A 24,123-nucleotide genomic window follows, 5' to 3' on the forward strand; every position below is an offset into this window, starting at 1 on the left:
GATCATTGAGATCATCTACTTGTAGGCATTCCTTGTGGAATCTTGTCATGAAGTCGCTAATCTTTTCATCGCGACCTTGACGTATAGAAAGCAGCTGAGCCGAAGTGATTCGGGTTTCAGCTTTCTGGAATAACCTCCTATGAAAAGCATCCATTAGATCTCTGTAAGATCTAATGCTGCCTTAAGGGAGGCTATCAAACCATCTTCTTGCGTTCCCGATGAGCAGCTCGGGAAACAGCTTACACATATGAACCTCATTGAGACCTTGGTTCGCCATATTATACTGATAGCGTCCCAGGAAATCATGAGGATCCACCAACCCGTCATAAGTCACTGACGGAGTTCGGTAATTCTGTGGCAACGGAGTTCTGGTGATATCATCCGAAAATGGAGTCTTCAGCGCTCCATACATAGCGAATCCGACATCTCTACGGTATGGTGGAGATGGAGTTCTCCTGTGATTTCGGTAACAAGGAGGAGAAGGAACATATCGGTGGTGAGGATTCTTTCTCCTGGAAGATACGACACTACTGCGGTAGTGACTTTCATGTCTGGAGGGGGAGGGAGAATCCGCCGTTTTCTTCTCCGGCTTCTGGCTCTTTTGCAGGAATGTTAAGAACTCATCCTGCTTCTCAGCCAAGAACAACTTGACAGCCTCATTCAATGCGAGCTGCTGGGGAGGCTCGGTGCGATGACTTTTTGAGTGGTTTGTTCTTTCACCGTGAGAACTGGAGGCAGATTTCTCCCGAGGCTGTTTTCCAGACCTACGGGCTGGACTAGCTTCCTCACGTTCATCACGGACGGAAGTATGGGTATTATGTGATCTGGTATGCATTTTTTGGTGGAAGAGGATCAAAAACTCGCTTTTATCACAGTTTTGGTTTTCTGTCGTTTCCCACAGACGGCGCCAGTGATGATGTGGCGAATTTTTGATGGGAATAAATGCAAGTAATAAACGATCACAACACGGAAAATTACGTGGTTCGATTTACTGAGGTAAATCTACGTCCACGGGAAGAAGAGAGGGCAAATTTGTATTGCTTGGTCTCGCTTACAGATTACAATACTGATTTGCTATAAGATTCAGGATCTAGAGAGCTTAACCTTCGTCTATCTGATCTAAGTTCTATTTATACATTCGAACTAAGATCGTGGTTTGCAGGTTGATAACTGCTTAATACCACTAAATAGATCGTGGGTGTAATGGAGGTCGTGGAGATCCTGCATGGGTCCACTATCTCCTTGTTCGGTCGAATACTGAGACCGAACTGCTGAACTTTGTCGATCAGCTTCTGCCGATCTGAGAGTTGAGCTCGATTGGTCGGCTTTTACCGAGCTATAGGCTGTGACCGAACTCTTTGGTTGTGCCGAACTGATACTACCGAGCTATAGGCTGTGACCGAACTCTTTGGTTGTGCCGAACTGATACTCTTTCTTGGGTTTTGGGCTGATGGGCCGTCACTGCTATTGGGCTCGCAATTATTGTTTAGTTGTTTAGTTCGTATCCCATCAGTCTACGAAAAATATCCACTGGATCAATCTAACTGCTGCTACTGAATACTCCTAGTTAGTTGTTAACATACTGGCTCAATCAACACAGCAGCAGCTCCCGCGTCGATAATTCTGTCAAATTTCATCGCAAATGCCGATTTGCGATCCCTCATCGTCTTCCACAGGCGCTGGCTCAACCAAATTGTGGATTATCCACGGCGTGGCGGTGGTGGCGGCCGCTGCTTTGGCGCTTGGCGCTCATTATTACATGTTTTATCGGCGATCCGGCGAGTTCCGGAGCCGCGTAGTCGGAATTATACCCGCCCGCTTTGCTTCTTCTCGCTTCGAGGGCAAGCCTCTCGTTAACATCCTAGGCAAGCCTATGATCCAGGTAATTTCCCCACGAGATCTACTATATAAGTGCAGATTGGTTACCGCTTTTGATTTGATTGTGGAAAACACAAAATTAAGCTGCTTTCATGCTTTGATTACACACACAATATATATATGCATATGTATTTGATGGAGTATGTACTAAACAAGCCCATCAGCCTAAAGCCCAAGAAAGAGTATCAGTTCGGCGTTACCAAAGAGTTCGGCCCCAGCCTATAGCTCGGTAAAAGCCGACCAATCAAGCTCTACAAAGCTGCTCGGCAATAGTTCAGCAGTTCGGTCTCGGCATCGGCAAAAGCTGCTCGGCAATACCGAACTGGGAGCCACGACCTCCACTACACGATCTATCTAGTGGTGGACCCATGCAGGCTCTCATGACCTCCACGACATCCACGACATAATTACTGATGATGTAAGCCACTGCCTAGTTAGTGGCCATGCAGGATCTCATGACCTCCATGACCTCCACGACTTAGGGTGGTGATGCAAGCCACGATCTCAGTTCAATATATAAATAGAACTTAGATCTGATAGACCAGGATTTACTAACTCTAGAGATAAAAGATCATATAGCAAGTCTGTGTTGTAAGCTGTAATCCCAGATCAAGCAATACAATCTTGCCCTCCCTTCTTCCCGTGGACGTAGATTTACCTCAGTAAATCGAACCACGTAAATCTCTGTGTCGTGATCTGTATTCTCTACCAGCATTTACTAACATCAGAAATTCGCGGATCCATCACTGGCGCCGTCTGTGGGAAACCAGAGAACCAAATCTGTGATAAAGCGAATTTTTGATCCTTTTTCCACCACTAAAAAAAAAAAAAAAAATGCATACCAGATCACATAACACCCGTGCCTCCGTCCGTGATAACCATGAGGAAGCTAATCCAGCAGCCCATAGGCCTGGAAAGCAGCCTCGTGAGAAATCTGTCTCCAGTTCTCACGAAGAAGGAACAAGCCACTCCAGGAGAGATCGCACCGAGTCTTCCCAGCAGCCCGATTTAAATGAAGCTGTCAAGCTGTTCTTGGCCGAGAAGCAGGAGGAGTTCTTAACCTTCCTGCAGAAGAGCCAACAGCCGGAGAAGACAACGGCGGATTCTCCCTCCTCATCCAGACATGAAAGTCACTACCGCAGTAGTGACGTGTCTTCCAGGAGAAAGAATCCTCAACCCCGACATGTTCCTGTTCCTCCTCGGTACCGGAACCACAGGAGAACTCCATCTCCTCCGTACCGAAGAGATGTCGGGTTCGCCATGTACGGAGCATTAAAGACTCCGTTCTCGGACGATATCACCCGAACTCCTTTGCCGCGGAACTACCGGACACCGTCAATGACTTATGACGGGCTAGTGGATCCTCATGACTTCTTGGGATGCTATCAATATAATATGGCGAACCAGGGTCTCAATGAGGTCCATATGTGCAAGCTGTTCCCCGAGCTGCTCATCGGGAACGCCAGAAGGTGGTTCGACAGCCTTCCTCAAGGCAGCATTAGATCCTACCGAGATCTAATGGATGCTTTCCATAGGAGGTTCTTTCAGAAAGCGGAAGCCCGAATTACTTCGGCTCAGCTGCTTTCTATACGTCAAGGTCGCGACGAAAAGATCAGCGACTTCCTGACGAGATTCCATAAGGAATGCCTACAAGTAGATAATCTCAATGATCTACTTGTCATTTCGGCATTCCAAAATGGAATCCTGCCCGGAGCTCTCTACAGAAAGCTCGTGGAGTGCGGTCCGCAAACAGCTCAAGAAATGTGGGACATTGCGGACCAGTTTTCCCGTGCGGATGAGGCAGACCGTCGAAAACGGTCTTTAGACAGCTCATCCCGAGAAGAGAAAAAGAAGCCCGATCAAAGCGGCCAGGTGCTTCCTCGCCGAACTCCTTTTGAAAGAATTCAAAGGGCACCGGTACAAGGCAGATTGGGGCCACGTCTCAATCCTGAGAAGCCGCCCGCTCAGTTCGTACCATTAAACAAGTCAAGAACGGAAATTTTCGAACTACATTCCGATATGTTCGAAAAACCAAAGCGGATGACGAAATCAGCCGCGCGGCGACCTCAGGATCAATATTGCTCCTTCCATCAAGCCCACGGTCACGATACCGAGGAGTGCCGAAATTTGGCTGCAGGTATTGATGTTCTTGTGAAAACAGGAACGTTAAAAAAATACCAAAGCAAGCAGCCGAAAAAGAACAAAAAGCAGAGAGGTGCGAACTGCAATCCTCAGGATCCGAAAAGGCATGAAGATCCCGAAGACGACGACGAGCCGCAATATGATGGAGTAATCCAGACTATTGATGCTCTCCCTGCCGGGAAGACTAAGTCGTCCCTAAAAGCAGAACGCAGAGGTTCCAATCAAGAGGAGCCGACACATAAAAGGCTGAAGAAAGACGAAGTGATTACATTTTCAGATGCCGATCCCGTCCCAGCCATCTCTCCTCACCAAGACGCTATTGTCATTCAAGCCGGAGTGGCAAACAAACTGATCCACAGAGTATTTGTGGATACAGGAGCGTCAGTCAGCGTTCTTTTTAAAGAATGTTTCGATAAAATGGAAGTGGATCCAGCTCGGCTCAGTCCGGCTCCACTTCCTCTGAAAAGTTTCGCCCAGGAGGACACCCGCCCTGAAGGTATTATCAGCCTTCCGATCACGGTGGGAAAAGCGCCTACAAGCTCCAATACGATGATCGAGTTCTTTGTGGTGAAAGCTCGGTCCCCGTACAACATCATCCTGGGGAGAGACTGGCTCAACACAGTTCGGGCCGTTTGCTCTACTTATCACCTCACCATCAAGATCCCCACTAAAGGTGGGATAGCGGTCATCCGAGGTGATCAAAAGAGAGCAAAAGAATGTCTGCAGATTGCGCTTAAAAGTGCCGAGCAATCAGTTCGGCACCATCAAGCATAGCAATCACAGCAACCGGAGTCAGAGGCAAGCGAGATGACCGAAGTCACTTCAGAGCCGAACTCAATGACCGTTCAGTTATACGAAGATGATCCATCCAGAACGGTCAAGATCGGCTTCACAGGAACGCCTCTACTCCGGGAAAAGACCATTCAGCTCCTCAAGGAGTACAAAGATGTCTTTGCATGGTCTTCGTTGGACATGACCGGAGTGCCCCCCGAGGTAATCACTCATCGGTTAAATATTGATCCTTCAATCCGGCCAGTAAAACAGAAGCAAAGACTCTTTGCGGCAGAAAGAAGCCAAGTCATCCATGACGAAGTCCGCCAATTACTAAAAGCGGATGTACTATTCGAGGTGAAATATCCTTCTTGGGTGGCCAATCCTGTGATGATCAAGAAAAAAGGAGGAGGATGGCGGATGTGCATAGATTTTACCGATCTAAACAAGCACTGTCCTAAAGATTGCTATCCCCTTCCGAATATAGATAAAAAAGTAGAAGCTTTGATCGGCTTCGAAATTTTCTGTTTTCTTGATTTATACAAAGGATATCACCAAGTGTTGATGGATGAGAGTGACGCTCCGAAAACAGCTTTCATTACCGATTTCGGCATTTTCGCTTATAAAAAGATGCCATTCGGTTTAAAGAATGCCGGAGCCACTTATCAAAGGATGGTAGACAAGCTTTTTCGGCACCTAATCGGAAAACAGGTTGAAGTGTATGTCGACGACATAGTTGTCAAAAGCAAAAGCACTTCGGAGTACGAAGACAACCTCAAATCCACTCTCGACGTGCTCCGAAAAGCCAACCTCAAACTCAACCCCCAAAAATGTACCTTTTTGGTAGATTCGGGAAAATTTCTGGGTTGTTGGGTTTCAAAGGACGGACTCAAGGCAAATCCCTCAAAAGTTCAGGTTATTCAGAACATGGCGATGCCGAAGTCCATACACGATGTGCAAAGACTAACTGGATGTCTAGCCGCATTGAATAGATTCCTTTCCCAAGCAGCCGAAAAGCAACTGCCATTCTTCAAAGTGTTAAAAAAGGCACCAAAGTTTGAGTGGGGAGCCGAGCAGAAAAAGGCTTTTGACGAGCTCAAAAGTTATTTAGCCGAGCTTCCAATTCTCTCTGCTCCAACAGATGCCGAAGTGATTTTCTTATACTTAGCGGCATCCGATCAAACCATTAGCGCGGTGCTTGTACGAGAAGAAGGCCTAAAGCAGTTTCCCATCTACTTTACAAGCCGAGCATTAAGAGGTCCAGAAACAAGGTATCAACCTCTGGAAAAAATTGCTCTGGCGTTAGTAAATGCAGCAAGGAGACTGCGGCCATACTTCTATGCTCACAAGGTATGCGTCTTAACCGATCTGCCTCTTCGGCAAGTTTTGACCAAGCCAGAAGCATCAGGCAGAATCGCCAAATGGGCCATAGAGCTGGGAGAACACTCAATCGAGTACCTACCTCGGAAAGCCATCAAGGGACAAGCCTTGGCAGATTTTCTTGCAGAGGCCAAGTTCGATCAAGCAATTCCTGTTATTGCCGAACAGAAGAATTCTGAAAATGCCGAACTAGCACAGCCCTTGGAATCCGAAGTAGAGCCGCCGGACTGCTGGAGCGGATTCGTAGATGGAGCTTCAAACAAGATGGGAAGTGGAGCTGGTATTTTACTTGTCGCTCCCGACGGACACGAGGTAACCTACTCACTTCGGTTCCTATTCCCCACTACTAATAATGAAGCCGAGTACGAAGCCCTCCTGGCCGGACTCCAGTTAGCGCAAAGTCTGCTCGTCAAATCTCTCAAAGTCCATTGTGATTCACAAGTCATAGTAAATCACATGTTGGGTACAAGTGAAGCTCGTGACGAGAGAATGAAGAAGTATTTGGACAAAGCGCAAAGCATCAGCCGAAGTTTCTCCTATTTTCGGATAATCCGCATTCCCAGAGCGGAAAATAGCCGAGCAGATACCTTAAGTAAGTTGGCCTCAGATCCGAGCTCAAGGGCGGAAGAATTAATGCATCGAAGCATTGATGAAGCCGAGGTACATTCAGTATCCAGCTCGCCGAACTGGATGACGCCGGTCTTGCAGTATCTGGATCAAGGACAATTGCCCGAGGATAAGAGAGAAGCTCGGAAGATCACGTGCCGAGCACTTCGGTACGAACTTCATGAAGGAGTCCTCTTTAGAAAGTCTTACCTCCAGCCGTTATTGCGGTGCGTAGGACCAGAAGAGACGGACTACATCCTCAGAGAAGTTCATGAAGGATCGTGCGGTAGCCACATCGGAGCCAGAGCTTTAGCTAAAAAAGTTCTGAGATAGGGATATTATTGGCCAACCATGGTACAAGAGGCAGTGCAGCTCGTCAAGAAGTGTACGAAGTGCCAAATTCATGCAAATATCCCAAGGATGCCGCAGACCGATCTATACACTATGCAAAGCCCTTGGCCTTTCATGCAATGGGGCATAGACATAGTGGGACCACTACCACAAGCTCCTCGGCAAATGAAATTCCTTATCGTTGCCGTGGACTACTTCACGAAGTGGGTGGAGGCTGAACCATTAGCTACGATAACGAGCTCAAGGGCATTGGACTTCGTCTGGAAGAACATAGTGTGCCGATTTGGCATACCCCACATCCTCATCTCGGATAACGGGACTCAGTTCACCGACAAGACGTTCAAAAATTGGTGCCAAGAGCTGAATATTCAACAGCGGTTCACTTCGGTCTCTCATCCACAAGCAAACGGACAAACGGAGGTAACAAATCGTATCCTGGTGAAAGGGTTAAAAGCTCGGTTAGAACAAGCCAAAGGACAATGGGTAGAAAATCTCCCTCAAGTCCTATGGTCCTACCGAACTACACCCACAACCTCCAACGGTGAAACTCCGTACAGTCTTGTGTACGGCACTGAAGCCGTGATTCCGGTGGAGATCGGCATACCCAGTCCCCGAACTCTAAATTTCTCAGCAGAAATGAATGACGACGGACTGAGAGCCGAGCTAGATCTTGCCGAAGAAAGAAGAGAATTGGCATGCATAAAAGCAGCCAAGTACAAGGAGCAAGTAGCCCGGTATTATAACCAAAGGGTGAAAAAGCTGCAATTTCAAGTGGGAGATCTCGTCTTGAGAAACAACGAAGTAAGCCGAGCAGAAAAGCTGGGCAAACTCGAACCCACATGGGAAGGTCCGTATCGGGTGTCAGAAGTCCTCGGCAAAGGGTCTTACAAATTGGCTCACATGTCAGGAGAACAGGTACCCCGAACATGGCACATTTCCAACCTCAAGAAGTTCCATTTGTAAGAGACAGTCCGGTCAGTCAGTCAGTCTTGAGTCCTGTTCGGTCAATGTGCTTTCTTTGGTTTGCTTGGTCTTTTTGTCTATGTGCGTTTTGTCTATGTGCGTTTTGTCTGTCTATGTGCGTGTCGTCTCTTACAAATGTTGCTGAGGTATCTTGTTCTTCGAAGGCTGATCCCCTTTTTAGAACATATATAAGCTAACGATTGTGAGTCAAAGCTTCTAAAGAGGATACAAGACCACAATTCAGCTTAAACAAGCAGTTCGTCTGAAACGAGCTGCAATAAGCCAACGATTGTGAAGTCCAAGCTTCTAAAGAGGATACAAGACCGCAATTCAGCTTAAGAATCAAGCACTTCGTCTGAAACGAACTGCAACGAAAGTCCGATTCTCGCGATAAAACTTGCCTGAATTAGGACAAGGGAAAGTCCGATCCACGCGATAAAACTCGCCGAATTAGGACAAGGGAAAGTCCGATCCCCAAATTAGGACAACGGAAAGTCCGATCCGAGCGATAAAACTCGCCAAATTAGGACACAAGACGAGTCCGGTCAAAGATGTTTATTTCATCAGACCAAAGACGAGTCCGGTCAAAGATGTTTATTTCATCAGACCAAAGACGAGTCCGGTCAAAGATGTTTATTTCATCAGACCAAAGACGAGTCCGGTCAAAGAAGAGTTCACTTCATAAGACCGAGGACAAACATCAACTTACCCCGTACCTTTATCCAGAATGCCGAAGTAATTCACTTCGCTTTTCGGGGGGGGTAGTGATGGAGTATGTACTAAACAAGCCCATCAGCCTAAAGCCCAAGAAAGAGTATCAGTTCGGCGTTACCAAAGAGTTCGGCCCCAGCCTATAGCTCGGTAAAAGCCGACCAATCAAGCTCTACAAAGCTGCTCGGCAATAGTTCAGCAGTTCGGTCTCGGCATCGGCAAAAGCTGCTCGGCAATACCGAACTGGGAGCCACGACCTCCACTACACGATCTATCTAGTGGTGGACCCATGCAGGCTCTCATGACCTCCACGACATCCACGACATAATTACTGATGATGTAAGCCACTGCCTAGTTAGTGGCCATGCAGGATCTCATGACCTCCATGACCTCCACGACTTAGGGTGGTGATGCAAGCCACGATCTCAGTTCAATATATAAATAGAACTTAGATCTGATAGACCAGGATTTACTAACTCTAGAGATAAAAGATCATATAGCAAGTCTGTGTTGTAAGCTGTAATCCCAGATCAAGCAATACAATCTTGCCCTCCCTTCTTCCCGTGGACGTAGATTTACCTCAGTAAATCGAACCACGTAAATCTCTGTGTCGTGATCTGTATTCTCTACCAGCATTTACTAACATCAGAAATTCGCGGATCCATCAGTATTGTATGTACTTGTCATTGTTTCAATTTGGATGGTTGATTGCAGAGAACATGGGAAAGAGCTAAAATGGCAACCTCATTGGACCATATTGGTATGCGACACCTCATTAACTGCCTGATTGTGTAGTACTATGCTATCAGTTTAGTTTTTGTTGATTTGGGATTTGCTTCTGTAGTTGTGGCGACTGATGATGAAAAAATTGCTGATTGCTGTAGAGGTTTTGGGGCCGATGTGGTAATGACATCGGATTTGTGCAGAAATGGTATGAGTTGTTGCACTTGTGCCTCGAATTGGCAAACATTTATTCGGTTCAGGGATTTTCATTTAATAGTTTTCTTTGTCTGGACTTGAAAGGGACTGAGCGCTGTAATGAAGCACTTAGCAAGTTGGATAAGCGATATGATGTTGTTGTCAATATCCAGGGCGATGAGCCCCTCATAGAACCTGAGATAATAGACGGCATTGTCAAAGCGCTTCAGGTAAAGGAGTTTCACTCTTGGATTTCTCATAGATTTTGATCAAAACAAAAGCTTAAGGTTAGTATACATGGTTTCTGGATGTATAGATCAATCTTGTTTGTTAATTTAGTGGAGGCAATTGCACTGCACTGAGAAATTAACACAACTGATAAACAAGGGCAATTAAAAATTAAAACAACTACTCCACTACTTAATTGAATAAAATAACATACTTATAATACAATAACTCCAACTTATTCCATTATATCACGTCAAATCCTATCTTCAAATTCTAGTTTTTTTCCTAATCTAATCTCTGACTATTAGTTGCAGCTGCCTTTTGTACTGGCTTTAATTTCACAGGATTAAGTTGATTTTTATTGTCTAGGCCTTCAGATTTTCTTCTTACTATGTAAGGATGGAGTAGTAAAAAGACGCAATGAGGAAGAACAAAAAGTGTAAAGGGCATTCAAATAAGTTGAACTAGTTCAAGTTTTATATTATTGATTTAAGATGGAAATATGGAATGCGTTCAAATAGGATAATTAACATAAAAATTTTCGGAAAGGAAATAAGACGGATAGTAGTTATCTAATTTTACAAGTAAATGACAGGCCCTAAAGAAGGAAAAATGGACCTTCAACTATAGGCATCTAACTGGTTATACCATTGCTAATAGGGGATAATTACAACACCTTTAATGAGTATAAGAAGTTAAGAACACACATAAACCTCTGATAGGATGTTCAGCAGAATCAGCACGAATTTTGGTTTGAGGCTTGCTTGGTTTTGATCTTATTCCTCTACATATTTTAATAGTAAGATTCTCGCGGCATTCACTGATGAAATCTAAAGTTAGAAAGAGGTTCCAATGCATTTTTTTCTCTTTTGGCAGACTGTAGTGTATCATTTATTCAGGATTGCTACTAATATTTAAATGTGGCTAATGCAGGCTGCTCCAGATGCAGTCTTCAGCACTGCAGTTACTTCTCTAAAACCTGAAGATGCACGTGATCCAAATCGTGTAAAATGTGTGGTGGATAACCATGGATATGCAATTTATTTCTCTCGAGGATTAATACCGTTTAATAAGTTAGTAACTATCAGATATGTTCTTGGCTGATATCCTGCTTTCAGTATTGCGAAATTTGGAAATTTATGTCATCATAACTGGTGCAGGTCCGGGAATGTCAACCCTCAGTTTCCATATTTACTTCATTTGGGGATTCAGGTATGAAGTGAACTAACTAGATGGCTCAGATTGTCAATGCTCCAAGTAATAATCAAGCTCTAATGCTATGTTTCTGATTACTCGACAGAGCTATGATACAAAGTTTCTCAACATATACCCAGAGCTGCCTCCAACTCCCCTTCAGCTGGAGGAAGATCTTGAGCAACTGAAGGTTCTTGAAAATGGATACAAGATGAAGGTTTTCTTTTGCTTATATTCCTTTCCCTTATTCCTCATCTTTCTATAAATTCTTATTGTTTATTTTCATTTGTATCTGAGAGGTCCTAAAACTTGTTCCCCCTGTGAGTTTAGTTTGAGGTTCTGACCCAGATAGTTCCTATGCAGGTGATAAAAGTCGAGCATGAGGCCCACGGTGTTGAAGTCCCAGAAGACGTAGATAAAATAGAGAACTACATGCGTGAAAGGAACCTGCATTAGGTGTATAATTTCTCACAGGATACATGCTGATTTTGCATACATGATGTGCAGGATGGTTTCAAACCTCTTCTCCAAGGCCTATCCATTTCTAGTTTATGGATAAATGGTTTTCTTTCTTTTCTTTCTTTTCTTTCTTTTCTTCTTTTTCTGGCAGAGTTATCAGACGAAGACTAAGGGGTTATGCACATTATGGCTGTAATTTGAATACTTTTTTGGAGTAGTGTAAAGGTAGTATGGATGGTTTTGATTTAAGTTCTAATATTTTCTATGTAATTTATGAAGTTTTATTGAATTATGCATGAGCATATTTTAGTTCTTTTTTGGAAATAAGAAATGTGTGGATACGTGATCAGATCCTTTTCTTCTCAATATTTTATGGTGGGGGCTCAAAAAAGATTTACATGCAATCAATAAAAAAAAATATTATAAGGTGGCGTTCGGTTACCATGACTAATATCATGAGACTATTCATCTAGGATTAAGTTGTGGGATTATTTTAGTTGGAGGGGGAGGCTATGACTAATTATCATGAGACTATCCATCTATAATTATGTTGAAGGGTTCAATCTTATGAACCAAACATGATATATATTTAATCATGAGATTTAATCTTGCTAATCGAATACCTCTAATAATATAAATTAAGTAACTAAAGATATACTACTGACCTACTGAAATTTATGAGAAATGTAACAACTAATCAATGAAGAGGTTCTCAAGTTCCAAAGTGTGCACAAATATCACAATTATGAGTAAAACTTCAAGAAAACATTTAGTAGTAGTAGTTAAGTATTTCACAAATTAATAAAATCCTTAATGTATTTCATAGATATATTACTAGCTATGTCTTACCAAAGTAGTACTACGTGCTATTTTGTATACTAGTAATTTCTAAAACGTTAGCTCGTTTTTGTGAAATCTGTCCAAAAGTAATAAAAATGTGTAGTGTCTAATAGTGTGAAATAAACCTTAATTGATGGTTACAAAAGCAAACTAAAGCATAAGACATAAAAATTGAGAAAAGAAGAAAAAAATGAAATAGAGGAAATGTAATTTCACTCTGTCTCCAAAATATATATAGAGGAAAATTATTTAAATATTAGAATAAATAGAGACGTGCATTACATATACGTCAATTTTGAAGGAATAAAGAAAACAAAATAAGCCAACTAATATAAGAATATCCTCAACCATAAAATAATAGTAGTAATACTGTAGTACATAAAACATGAAACAAATAAATCCAAAGATGGCCGGGGCATTACAGTAATTCCACACCCCTTCTTTACCATTCCATATCTGCAATTCATGTCGTCTAAAGCTAACAGTTTAACACACTTTTCTGACTTGTCTTACCACTCACCAACTAGCAGTAGCATTCACCGCCAGCAAATTCGGTTACAAATTCAATCAATTAGCATGCCGAATTGCGAGTTGCAGCAAAGCCTCAGCTGCAATTCCAGCAGCGATTCCGAAGAATCGGAGGAGAAAGAGGCGGAAATCTGCGGCGGCGATTTCGGTTTCCGCCGCCGTGAATGGAGGTTTTGGGGGAGGATTTTGAACCCTAGATCGGCGTGGGTGCATGAATGGAACAGATTGTTTCTCCTAGTGTGCGCGGTGGGGCTGTTTGTGGATCCGCTTTTCTTCTACACTCTGTCGATTAGCGAGAGCTGCATGTGCATCTTCGTCGACGGCTGGTTCGCCGTCACCGTCACCGTCCTCCGCTGCATGATCGACTCCTTGCACCTCTGGAACATCTGGCTTCAGTTCAAGATGAACCGGAGAATGCACCACGACGGAGACGCATTGAGATATTTCAAGTCGATGAGGGGTTTCTCCTTCGATCTCTTCGTCATCCTGCCGTTGCCTCAGGTCAGTCACACTCACATTAGTCCCTTCCTTAATTCATCTATCAATTTTTGTTAATTAATTGTCTCAAGATTTTTTGACATACGCAAATGAATTTTTAGTGTAGTAGAATTTAATAGCAGGAGCACTTTTACCGTATATACTATTAATTGAAAAAAAATATATAAGGATTCAATATTTGTTGCATAAAGCGTACATTTCATTTCACTATATATATAATATGATATGATACCAAACTTTAGAATTATTGGGGTGTAGTTTGATTAATCAATGAGCCAAAATAGCATGTGTAAAATAATGTTAATAGTTTTGTGGAATATCGATTGCTACTCTGAAGCAACATGTGGGCGTGTGTGTCCTTACATGTTGTGTTTTCTTGTGCGACCATTCAATAAGTTACTCTACGTATCCAAATCTTACTTTATACAAATATTATACTCCTCAAAAAATTATAATTCTGGGCATATTCGTTTTTATATGATTCGTGGTCCCATATATCTTTAAACAATACTCCCTCCGTCCCTAAAATTTTATCAATTTTTTTCATTTCGGTCCGTCCCACAAAATTTGTCACATTTCACATTTTACCATTTTTGGTAGTGGACCCTACATTCCACTAACTTATTCTCACTCACATTTCATTATAAAACTATACTTTAAAAGTAGGACCCACATCCTACCAACTTTTTCAACCCACTATCCATTACTCCCTCCGTCCGTCATTATGAGTCTCATTTATGGGCGGCACGGATTTTAAGAAATGTTAAGAAAAGTGGGTGGAAAAAAGTTAGTGGAATAGGGGTCATACTTGTATATATTATTTTTAAATGAAATGTGAGTGGAATGAGTTAGTGGAATGTAGGACCCTATTACCATTTATGGTAAAAGTGAACCGGGACTCCTATTCGCGGACGGACTAAAATGAAAAAGCGGGACTTCTATTGGCGGACAGAGGGAGTACATTTCTTAAAACCCATGCCCGGTCAAACTGTGACAAAATTTGGGGGACGGAGGGAGTATTTTTATAAATTCTACACCGGTCGAGAATTACTATTTATTACTAGGAGTATATTTTAGTAGGGGCTGGATGGCACGTGTGAAAAAAATTAAAATTATAGTATTGAATTTAAAGTAATTATATGTAAAAAGACAATAAATCTTATTACAAATATAGTTCAGAATTTAAGATACAAAAGGATTCTTATATTATAGTACTACTCAAAATCCTATACTAAATTATTTTTAAAAAGATAATATATATAATAAAATTGTATAAATAGATAAAGTATTGGATATAATATTTTACTACTATGGCCCTTAAATTATTACATTTAATAAAATTGTATAAATAGATAAAGTATTATTACAAGAGTCTTTTATAAGATATAGAGTCTTTTATAGAAGATACTGAATATGTGTATTCTTTGAACTAATAGAGGGAATAAATAAAGAGAAAAAGCCAAAATTGGTCCTGAACATATGCCCATTTTACGATTTTGGTCATATACTTTATCTTTTGAATTTTTTGCATCCTGAACATTTCAACTCGGATTACAATTGGTCCTACACTAACAATTCCGTCAATTTTTAAACGGTTTTAACCCGATTTTAACCGAGAGGGAATAAATAAAGAGAAAAGGCCAAAACTGGTCCTGAACATATGCTCATTTTACGATTTTGGTCATATACTTTATCTTTTGAATTTTTTGCATCCTGAACATTTCAACTCGGATTACAATTGGTCCTACACTAACAATTCCGTCAATTTTTAAACGGTTTTAACCCGATTTTAACCGATTTTGATGGTTTTAACAGTCCCATTCAGGATATAATTCAGGTTAAAACTGTTTAAAATTAGGTTAAAATTGGGTTAAAATCGTTTAAAAATTGACGGAATTGTTAGTGTAGGACCAATTGTAATCCGAGTTGAAATGTTCAGAATGAAAAAATTCAAAAGATAAAGTATAGGACCAAAATCATAAAATGGGCATATGTTCAGAACTAGTTTCGGCCTTTACTCATAAACACATATCCATGCATCACTGAATTACATCATGAACTTCGATAATTAAAAAAGAAGAAAAAAGTAGCACAAAATAATATGACATAAGTGGATGTGGGTAATTGGTAAACCTCTCTCCATAAAGTTATTACTTATTATAACTCTTATTACAACATATTAGCTCCTTTATGTTTTTCTTCAAATTTCAATCGATTTGTTTTGTTTTAGATTGAATCTTAATTTCTTTTATCTATCGAGAACAATAAATTTTGACAAAGGTTAAAGAAAAGGCAGTTTCATATAGTGTTTGATAACTATCATGTTTTGTTTTTTTGCTCTCTAATTTTGATTAGAATGTTTAATGATATATTCTGCCTAAAATACAAATTATTATAAAATGACATCTTGTCTTTGGCAATCGTTACCGGATTAGAATAAAGTTGTGATTATGGGAGCTAGACAACTAATAGAAATTGTTTATGCAGCTTGTAATCTGGGTAGTAATCCCAAAGCTTCTAGAAAGAGGGTGGACGACGGTGGTGATGACAGTGTTGTTGGTAATGTTCGTCTTCCAATACTTGCCCAAAATCTATCACTCAGTGTGTCTGCTCCGGCGTATGCAAAATTTTTCCGGCTACATTTTTGGCACTGTTTGGTGGGGCATTGCTCTCAACATGATCGCCTACTTTGTTGCATCTCACGTAAGTACTTTCACAACTCAGCATCATAATACAGTTGCTTTTGACACGACATGTAATAAATTTCTTGATTTTGCTTTTAAATAATTACTTTTCAGATTAGTACTTTCACAACTCAGCATTATATTTTGAGTGTGTAGTAGTAACTCTTCTACTGTTGGCGTGTGTGTAGGCTACTATATTTTTCATAAAGATTAAACTTTTCATGTATATCAATATATAATTTTGTAATACTATATTCTCCTCGAATTCATTCCTATGTAGTCATGTAGACCGTAGAATACTCGTACTTGAAATTTTTACCGCAACATGTCTTCTTTATACATAATCGTCTAACAAAAATCCCAAGTTAAAGCTTAAGCTATTTTCTAAAACAAAATCTGTACACAAATGATAGTTAAAAATGGTACAACTACAATATAACTATTTAGAGAAATTTTTTTAAGTTGGGCTATAATATTGAAAACAAATAGACTCCTTCAAATGCTTGAACCTTATGTCTTTTATGGAGTAGTTGTTTAGTTTTGGCGAGTTATGCTTGACCTATATCGGTTAGGAACCCTCCATCTATATTAACGTATTCATTCAGTTTTAGTTCCTCAACTAATCAAGATTATAACAAGTTTACTTTTTATAGTTCTCGGTTATAATGGTTCAAATCCGTAAGACGGATCAAGATCGAAGTTCGTGTCGAATATAAGCATATATATTTAAACTTTTCATGGTGTATGATTATGTTTAGTTCTAGGTCTTGATTCTCCAAAAAATGCAAGACGATCTCACACAAAACTCACATGTAGGCTGTAGGAGCATGCTGGTACTTGCTAGGCATCCAACGAGCTGCAAGATGCTTGAAGGAGCAATGCATGAGGACCAAGGGCTGTGACATAAGAATGATGGCTTGCCAAGATTCAATTTACTACGGAGCTAAAGATCTCATCAGTGATAGAACAAGATTCATATGGGGTGAGAATAGCCATGCAAGGTCTTCATGCCTACAAAATTACGACAATTTCGACTATGGCGCTTATAAGTGGACTGTTCAGCTCGTCACCAATAACAATCGTCTCGAGAAAGCATTGTTTCCCATATTTTGGGGACTCATGACTCTTAGGTACATACATACGTATTACCATATTTTCGAATATTGCATACTCTTTGTGGACGGAGATGAATTTGTGAATGGAACAACAGTACTTTTGGAAATCTAGAGAGCACGACAGACTGGTTAGAAGTGGTGTTTATAATTATTGTCCTCACCACTGGACTCCTTCTGGTCACAATGTTGATTGGTAACATCAAGGTGAAGTAAATCTTTATAAATAGTTGTTGGATGTTGGTTTGTGATTAACTAATGTGGAAGGATGTTATACATAATGCATTAGGTTTTCTTACATGCGACTACGTCTAAGAAGCAAGCAATGCAGTTGAAGATGAGGAACATAGAGTGGTGGATGAGAAAGAGGCGGCTTCCGCAGGGGTACAGGCAGAGGGTACGCAACTACGAGAGGCAGCGTTGGGCGGCGATGCGTGGGGTTGATGAATGTGAGATGACTCGGAAACTTCCAGAAGGACTCAGGAGAGATATCAAATATCATCTGTGTTTGGATTTGGTGAGACAGGTGCCATTGTTCCAGCACATGGACAATCTCGTCCTCGAGAACATATGTGATCGGGTCAAAGCTCTCATATTCACAAAGGGAGAAACGGTAAGCCTAAACCACCAATTCAGTAATTGCACACAAGCATATATAGGAGAAGCATTCATTGATAATTGGTATATGTTTGTAAGAAATGAAAACAATGCATAAGCACAAATTAAATGAATATATAGCCTTGAACCATAGTGTTGCACAAAAGTATGCATCCACTCTTCATGATCCAAAGGATGAAAATAGTTTCCCATGCATCCTCACAATAAAATAATTAAATCAACCCTTCAACTTGCAAGTATGAGTACATTGATTGAATATTATATATTGATTGTGGTTAAGATAACAAGAGAAGGTGATCCAGTGCAAAGAATGTTGTTCATCGTCAGAGGCCATCTTCAGAGCAGCCAAGTGCTGCGCGACGGAGTGAAGAGCTGTTGCATGCTCGGCCCAGGCAACTTCAGCGGTGATGAGTTACTCTCATGGTGTTTAAGAAGACCTTTTGTGGAGAGGCTTCCGTCGTCTTCCTCCTCGCTTGTAACTCTGGAAACGACAGAGGCGTTCGGGCTCGAAGCAGAAGATGTCAAGTATGTGACTCAGCATTTCCGCTACACGTTCGTGAGCGAGAAAGTGAAGAGAAGCGCGCGCTACTACTCGCCTGGATGGCGAACGTGGGCGGCTGTCGCCATCCAGCTGGCGTGGAGGAGGTATAGACATCGCCTCACGCTTACTTCCCTCTCCTTCATAAGGCCTCGGAGGCCATTGTCCAGGTGCTCTTCTCTAGGAGAAGACAGACTTAGGCTTTACACAGCTTTGCTCACCTCTCCTAAGCCTAATCATGATCATTTTGATTTCTGATTATATATCTTGTATTCATATTCATTAGGAGTATCTCTTTTTGTTTGTTCTAATATTTTGCCATTATTAATTTGTGGATATATAAATACAACTTACTTTACACACTTCATAAGAGCAATACTAAGTAACAATAAATATTTGATTGTGGGTTTCTTTATTATAGTACTATATCATTGTTGTTCGAAGCCAATTACTGGCTAGTGCAAACGCTGAGTTTAACAAGGTTTCATTTCTTTAAATTACAATATTTTTCTTGACCGACTAGTTTTGGTGTTTGATAGTGAATGCTCCACAACAAATTTGATCTCTCTCAAGAGACCCTCTACCTCACCATCAACCTCGTGGATTGATATATATCTTGCATCGCGAAGAAGACTGCATTTGCTGATGCAAAAGCTACAGCCCCTCATCGATCTCTACCTCAGCAGTCTATCGCAGATAGATAAACTCGATTCCAAGTTAATCATCACGTTTCTATTTAACAAAGTGAATACAAATCAATCGAAATATTACTTTTTTTTGTAAGAAAATAATGTTTAGCATGTTAAATGGAAAGAGAATAGCTCTTGTGCTGCATCGGTTATCAACTATTCATAAGCACGCATAAGTTTGCCAACATTGAAAGATGGTGAAATTTACTTCTTTTTTTGCATCAAACAACCAACAGTAGATATAGGTACACTAATGTCTAAAAACAAACGAGGTAGTTGGATACTAAAAAAACATTTGAATCATTAACAAGTCTTCTACTATAAGGGGAGTAAATCATATGCTCCAATTTGCATGACCAAATTCTTGGCTTGTATATGTGGTTAGTAAACACTGAATCCAAAGGATTAAGTTGAAATCAGGATGAATAACATCATCATACCTCTATCCCCCACTATATTTGAGAGTGACTAGTGTATCTTGACAAAATGAGGGAAACAAGAACACATATCCTCTCTCAATCTGTAACTTTTGAAAAAATAACATCCTAGCTGGGAAGCCAACTGTATAAGCATTTGATCACGTCACTGCAAAAACAACCTCCAACTGTGAAAACCACCATTTTTATTGTTAGCACACCCCAGGGGAAGCACCATTATGTAGGTGCTCGAAAATGTGGAGCATATTGCTGCAAATTAGTCATCCAAATAATAGTAGGATCCAGCGGACTTCTGCTCCCGATCCTTGGTCGACTCAAGTTTGTTGATTCTAGGCCGGAAATTTGTGGGGTCCCTTCTGAATGTGATATCCAGGTGCTACATATCGAAAAATTGGGTTAATGGTTAACCATTATGAAAGAATTTTATTAAATATAGATGTGAAGTGGCTTACAGATAAGAAGAGGTTCATTCCAGTCAAAAGTGATTGAGGTGAATTGGCAACACAATCAATCGATGGCTTTCCCTCGTACACAATCACCCTATCAGCAAGGTATGTTGCCATGATAAAATCATGCTCCACAACAAATGCAGTCTTCTTTGCGTGAAGTATGAATCTCTTTATGACTTTTGAAGCAACAATACGCTGCTCTGAGTCAAGAAATGCACTTGGTTCATCTATCAAATATATATCAGCTGGCTGCAGCCACACCAAAAGAAAACAATTGTAAATGAGAAGCAAAACACCAAAAAAAAGGACAAATAGAATAATACTCAAATGGAAAACCAACAAATAATATGGAAAACAATCATATGGACGGAACCTCACCTTTCCAAGACAAATAGTGAGGGCAACCCTCTGTAACTCTCCACCAGAAAGATTCACAACCTTTTCATCCATCAATTGTTCAATCAATAGAGGCTTCATCACATCAGATACAAACTGAGGATGCATGTATGAATCACGAATTTTTGTAATCAGCAGCGCTCTCACGGTATCCTTAAATTTAGGACTGATTTTCTGTGGCTTGTAAGAGACATTGAACTCAGGAATTTCCACATCAGATCCTTCTACTGAATCAGGCTTCAAGTGGCCAGCCTAACATTCGGAAGGACAACAGTTTCAGCATAGTTGAACATGTTTTATTATATATGTAAACAAACAAACTATACAGAAAATGTACCAGCATCCGTATGAAGGTTGTCTTTCCTGTCCCATTTTCTCCGAGCATCACAATAATTTGTGAATCAGTGAATTCACCCTCCACTGCCTTGAGCCTGAAGTTTCCCTGTGTCTTAGTCATGGTTGGATACTTGTATCTTGCATATGTGTCAATTTCCTCCGCACTTTCTTGTGGAGTCTCTGCAACCTGCAAGGAGAAGTACATTCTATGGAAATTGGCATCTCAGTTGCCTAAATACTACATGTTAGTAGCAATAAAGTCAGACTTACCTTAAATGTAAGAGATTCATCTCTAAACCTAAGATTTTCGGTTGGCACAAATCCAGCCAGGAAAATATTAATTCCTTCTCTAACAGAGAATGGAAGAGTAACCACCCCATATACACCAGGTCTCCCATAAAGGCAGCAAATGAAGTCCGACAAATAATCAAGCACACTAAGATCATGCTCTACCACAATCACATAGCTGAAAACCAAAGATGACAAATCATAATCGTGTAAAATTTTCATACTTGGATATTTAACAGAAAAAGATGAACATCAGTACCTATTAGGTCGAAGCAAGGATCGAACAACTTGGGCAGCTTTTAGTCTTTGTTTAACATCAAGAAAACTTGATGGCTCATCAAACATATAGATATCTGCATTATGTGCAGCAGCAACAGCTATTGCAAACCTCTGAAGCTCTCCACCAGATAAATCTTCCACATTACGGTCCATAATATGAATCAACTCAAGGTCAGCAGCAAGTTCTTGTTTCATATCTCTCTCATCTTTCCGAGAAAGAACTTGCCCAACGTTGCCTTGAACAGCTTTAGGGATGTTATCGATGTACTGGGGCTTGGTGACTGCCTGAGAATCAATAAATGCATAACAAAAAGATGCGACTAATTAATAAACTAGAGAGAAATTAAGACATGGAAATTGGAAAATAAGATGTGTTGACAAAAAAAATAGAGTAGGATACAGGTAGTCTAGCGATTATTGCATTTGCATTTATTATTATCACCTGCTATCTTAGTCACTTCAGGCAAAAAAAATCCATCATCATTATTATGTCAATAAAAGAAGATTAAAAACTAATTACTCCCTCCGTCCCAAATAAGTTGGTACAAAACTTTTGGGCAAGAAGATTAAGAAAGTGTGTTGAATAGATTAAATGAAAGTAGAATAAAATAGGAAAGGGAAAAAAGGAGATATAAGAGAGAGTAAAGTAGGTGATGGTAAGAGTGATTGGATGTTTTGTTATTTGTCAAAAAAGGAATACGGCTCAAACTTAGTTGGGATGAAGGGAGTATTATTTATGATAAGCTAAGGATAGGTAGATCGATATATGATTTCATATACTCCGTACAAGCTTATGATACAAAAAATCCCTGCTGCCTTGGTCATTAGCAGTTATATAATCCCATCACCATTATTATGTCAACAAATGAAGATTAAAAACTTAAGATTTCAGATAAGCTAAGGATACAATGGTAAGTCAATATACAATTTCATATACAAGCTTATAATAACAAAGCGCCTCCGTATAGACCAAATCTTTTATCCTATACAACATCCACAAAAAGAATTTAGAGATATTTTATTCTATCAAATGCAGGCCGACAACTTGAATATGATGTTAAACTCAACTATAGAAGTTCTCATGATCTAAAAACCTCCACCAATCAGAAGAACCTCAGCGATATGCTCTTTTAACAGTTATTTTGAAGCAAAAGCAATGGGATACGAATGCCATGTAACTTGGTGGTTCACTTAATCAAGAGAACCATAGCTGAAATCAAGATGAACTATGTATATCCTAACATTGAAAATTATAAGAATTCCAAGAATGAATAAGTATTAAGAAGCCAAAACTAAAAAGCATTCAACCAACATTTTAAATCAGAGTAAACACCTTCAAATTATCTTCAAGAATACGGGTGAAGTAATTTTGCAGCTCAGATCCTCTAAAGTAAGTTAAAATTTCTTGCCAATCAGGAGGATTCTGCGAAAAAAATATAGAGAGAGAAAATGTCAAGGAACATGTTGATCTCCAAAGGAAAATTCAAGGGTGGCTGAACAGCTAAAGAAGGTTACATTAAAGCGTCCCAAGTTAGGCTTCAAGTTCCCAGCCAAAACTTTAAGTGCAGTAGATTTTCCAATGCCATTAGTTCCCACCAGGCCCAGAACTTGCCCAGGTCTTGGTACAGGTAATCTGTGAAAATGTTCGAGAAGTTAGAAAGCAACAAAAACAAGCAAGTTGCCAATGAAACTGTGCTTGAACTAACCTATGCAATTTAAAGGTGTTAGGACCATATCGATGGGTTGTATCCTTGTCCAAGTCTTTTGGTAGATTAATAATCTGAATTGCTTCAAATGGGCATTTCTAGAAGAGCAGGCAGAACAAGTATTGAGACACCACTTAATTTCCAAATTCCAATGCAACAGTAACTTGAATTTCATTTCTATCATACTGGACGAACCTTCACACAGATACCACATCCAATACACAACTCCTCTGAGATGAAAGCTATCTTGGATGCTGGTGTCACTTCTATGCAAAGTTTACCTGGATGAACACAGCATCATATTATGCATACATAAAAAGTTACAAAATCCCAAAACAGAGAATAAAATGAAAAATTCCACATGATAGGATCATCAGTGAATCAATATACTACTATGTATCTAAGTTTGAGAAACAAAATTCATGAAAGGCTATAGATAATATTCGTGTATTTGAAGCAGAAACAAGAAATTTAGTTAATGCACATATTATTAACACAGAATGGGTTCAATGGTAATGATTGATTGAACTGATGAGGGCCACCCAAGCACCAGTTCATGCCTACATCTCCCATAAGAACGCAAGAGGGACATCACTTGGCCTCTTATATTTCATTATGTAGTAACTTTATTCTTCTCAAACAAACATGCCTCAGATCTTATGACCAAGTGATACTTAGATTAAAACATGCCAAATTATCATATGCAATCAGCACCCATCGCTCAAAATGTAATCATATCCCATAAATCCCAATTTATATCAAAATCTTACAAAATAAACTAATAAACTAATAAAAATAGAAGCCGTGGCATTTACTATTTTTAAGTAAAAGAAGACAGTATACATGAATTGGAATTGGAATTGGAATTGGAATCGGAATTGGAATCGAGGGGTTTTACCTGTTTTGACAACAGGGCAACTCTTTTTGCACTCCTGACGACATTTCTTAGGCTTGCACTTGTCGGAGCTCACTATGGCGATACGCGTCAGTTTCTGATCCGACATCTCTCTCTCTATTTGGTTTCTGTAGAGATTTAAACTTGAAATCAAAATCAAGAAAAACCCTAACCCTAATTCAATTCAATTCAATTCAATTCAATTCAGATGAACTACTGATACATACAA

The 24,123-nt window shown here is 40.3% G+C and overlaps 3 protein-coding genes across 3 annotated transcripts; 2 read left to right on the forward strand and 1 right to left on the reverse strand.

Annotated features, from left to right (window-relative positions):
• The first annotated feature begins 1,515 nt into the window (after positions 1-1,515).
• On the forward strand, positions 1,516-11,893 carry LOC121768707 (3-deoxy-manno-octulosonate cytidylyltransferase, mitochondrial-like). The gene is made up of 8 exons (XM_042165242.1): positions 1,516-1,882; positions 9,517-9,562; positions 9,647-9,733; positions 9,826-9,950; positions 10,882-11,021; positions 11,109-11,160; positions 11,249-11,359; positions 11,506-11,893. The coding sequence occupies exons 1-8, from the start codon at positions 1,643-1,645 to the stop codon at positions 11,596-11,598; spliced, it is 894 nt and encodes a 297-aa protein (XP_042021176.1). The 5' UTR covers positions 1,516-1,642; the 3' UTR covers positions 11,599-11,893.
• Positions 11,894-12,864: 971 nt separating this feature from the next.
• Positions 12,865-18,830, forward strand: LOC121768986 (cyclic nucleotide-gated ion channel 4-like). Its single transcript, XM_042165621.1, has 6 exons — positions 12,865-13,470; positions 15,955-16,170; positions 16,968-17,281; positions 17,362-17,470; positions 17,553-17,876; positions 18,162-18,830. The coding sequence occupies exons 1-6, from the start codon at positions 12,907-12,909 to the stop codon at positions 18,675-18,677; spliced, it is 2,043 nt and encodes a 680-aa protein (XP_042021555.1). The 5' UTR covers positions 12,865-12,906; the 3' UTR covers positions 18,678-18,830.
• A 554-nt stretch (positions 18,831-19,384) lies between these two features.
• Positions 19,385-24,123, reverse strand: LOC121768967 (ABC transporter E family member 2-like). Its single transcript, XM_042165591.1, has 11 exons — positions 23,898-24,123; positions 23,195-23,280; positions 23,000-23,097; positions 22,809-22,926; positions 22,627-22,716; positions 21,274-21,578; positions 20,997-21,192; positions 20,728-20,913; positions 20,373-20,642; positions 19,998-20,243; positions 19,385-19,921 (listed from the first exon to the last, which is right to left on the reverse strand). Exons 1-11 carry the CDS (start codon positions 24,001-24,003, stop codon positions 19,802-19,804), a joined length of 1,821 nt encoding a protein of 606 aa, XP_042021525.1. The 5' UTR covers positions 24,004-24,123; the 3' UTR covers positions 19,385-19,801.

The sequence above is a fragment of the Salvia splendens genome, chromosome 15, assembly GCF_004379255.2.
Source record: "Salvia splendens isolate huo1 chromosome 15, SspV2, whole genome shotgun sequence".
NCBI lineage: Eukaryota > Viridiplantae > Streptophyta > Magnoliopsida > Lamiales > Lamiaceae > Salvia > Salvia splendens.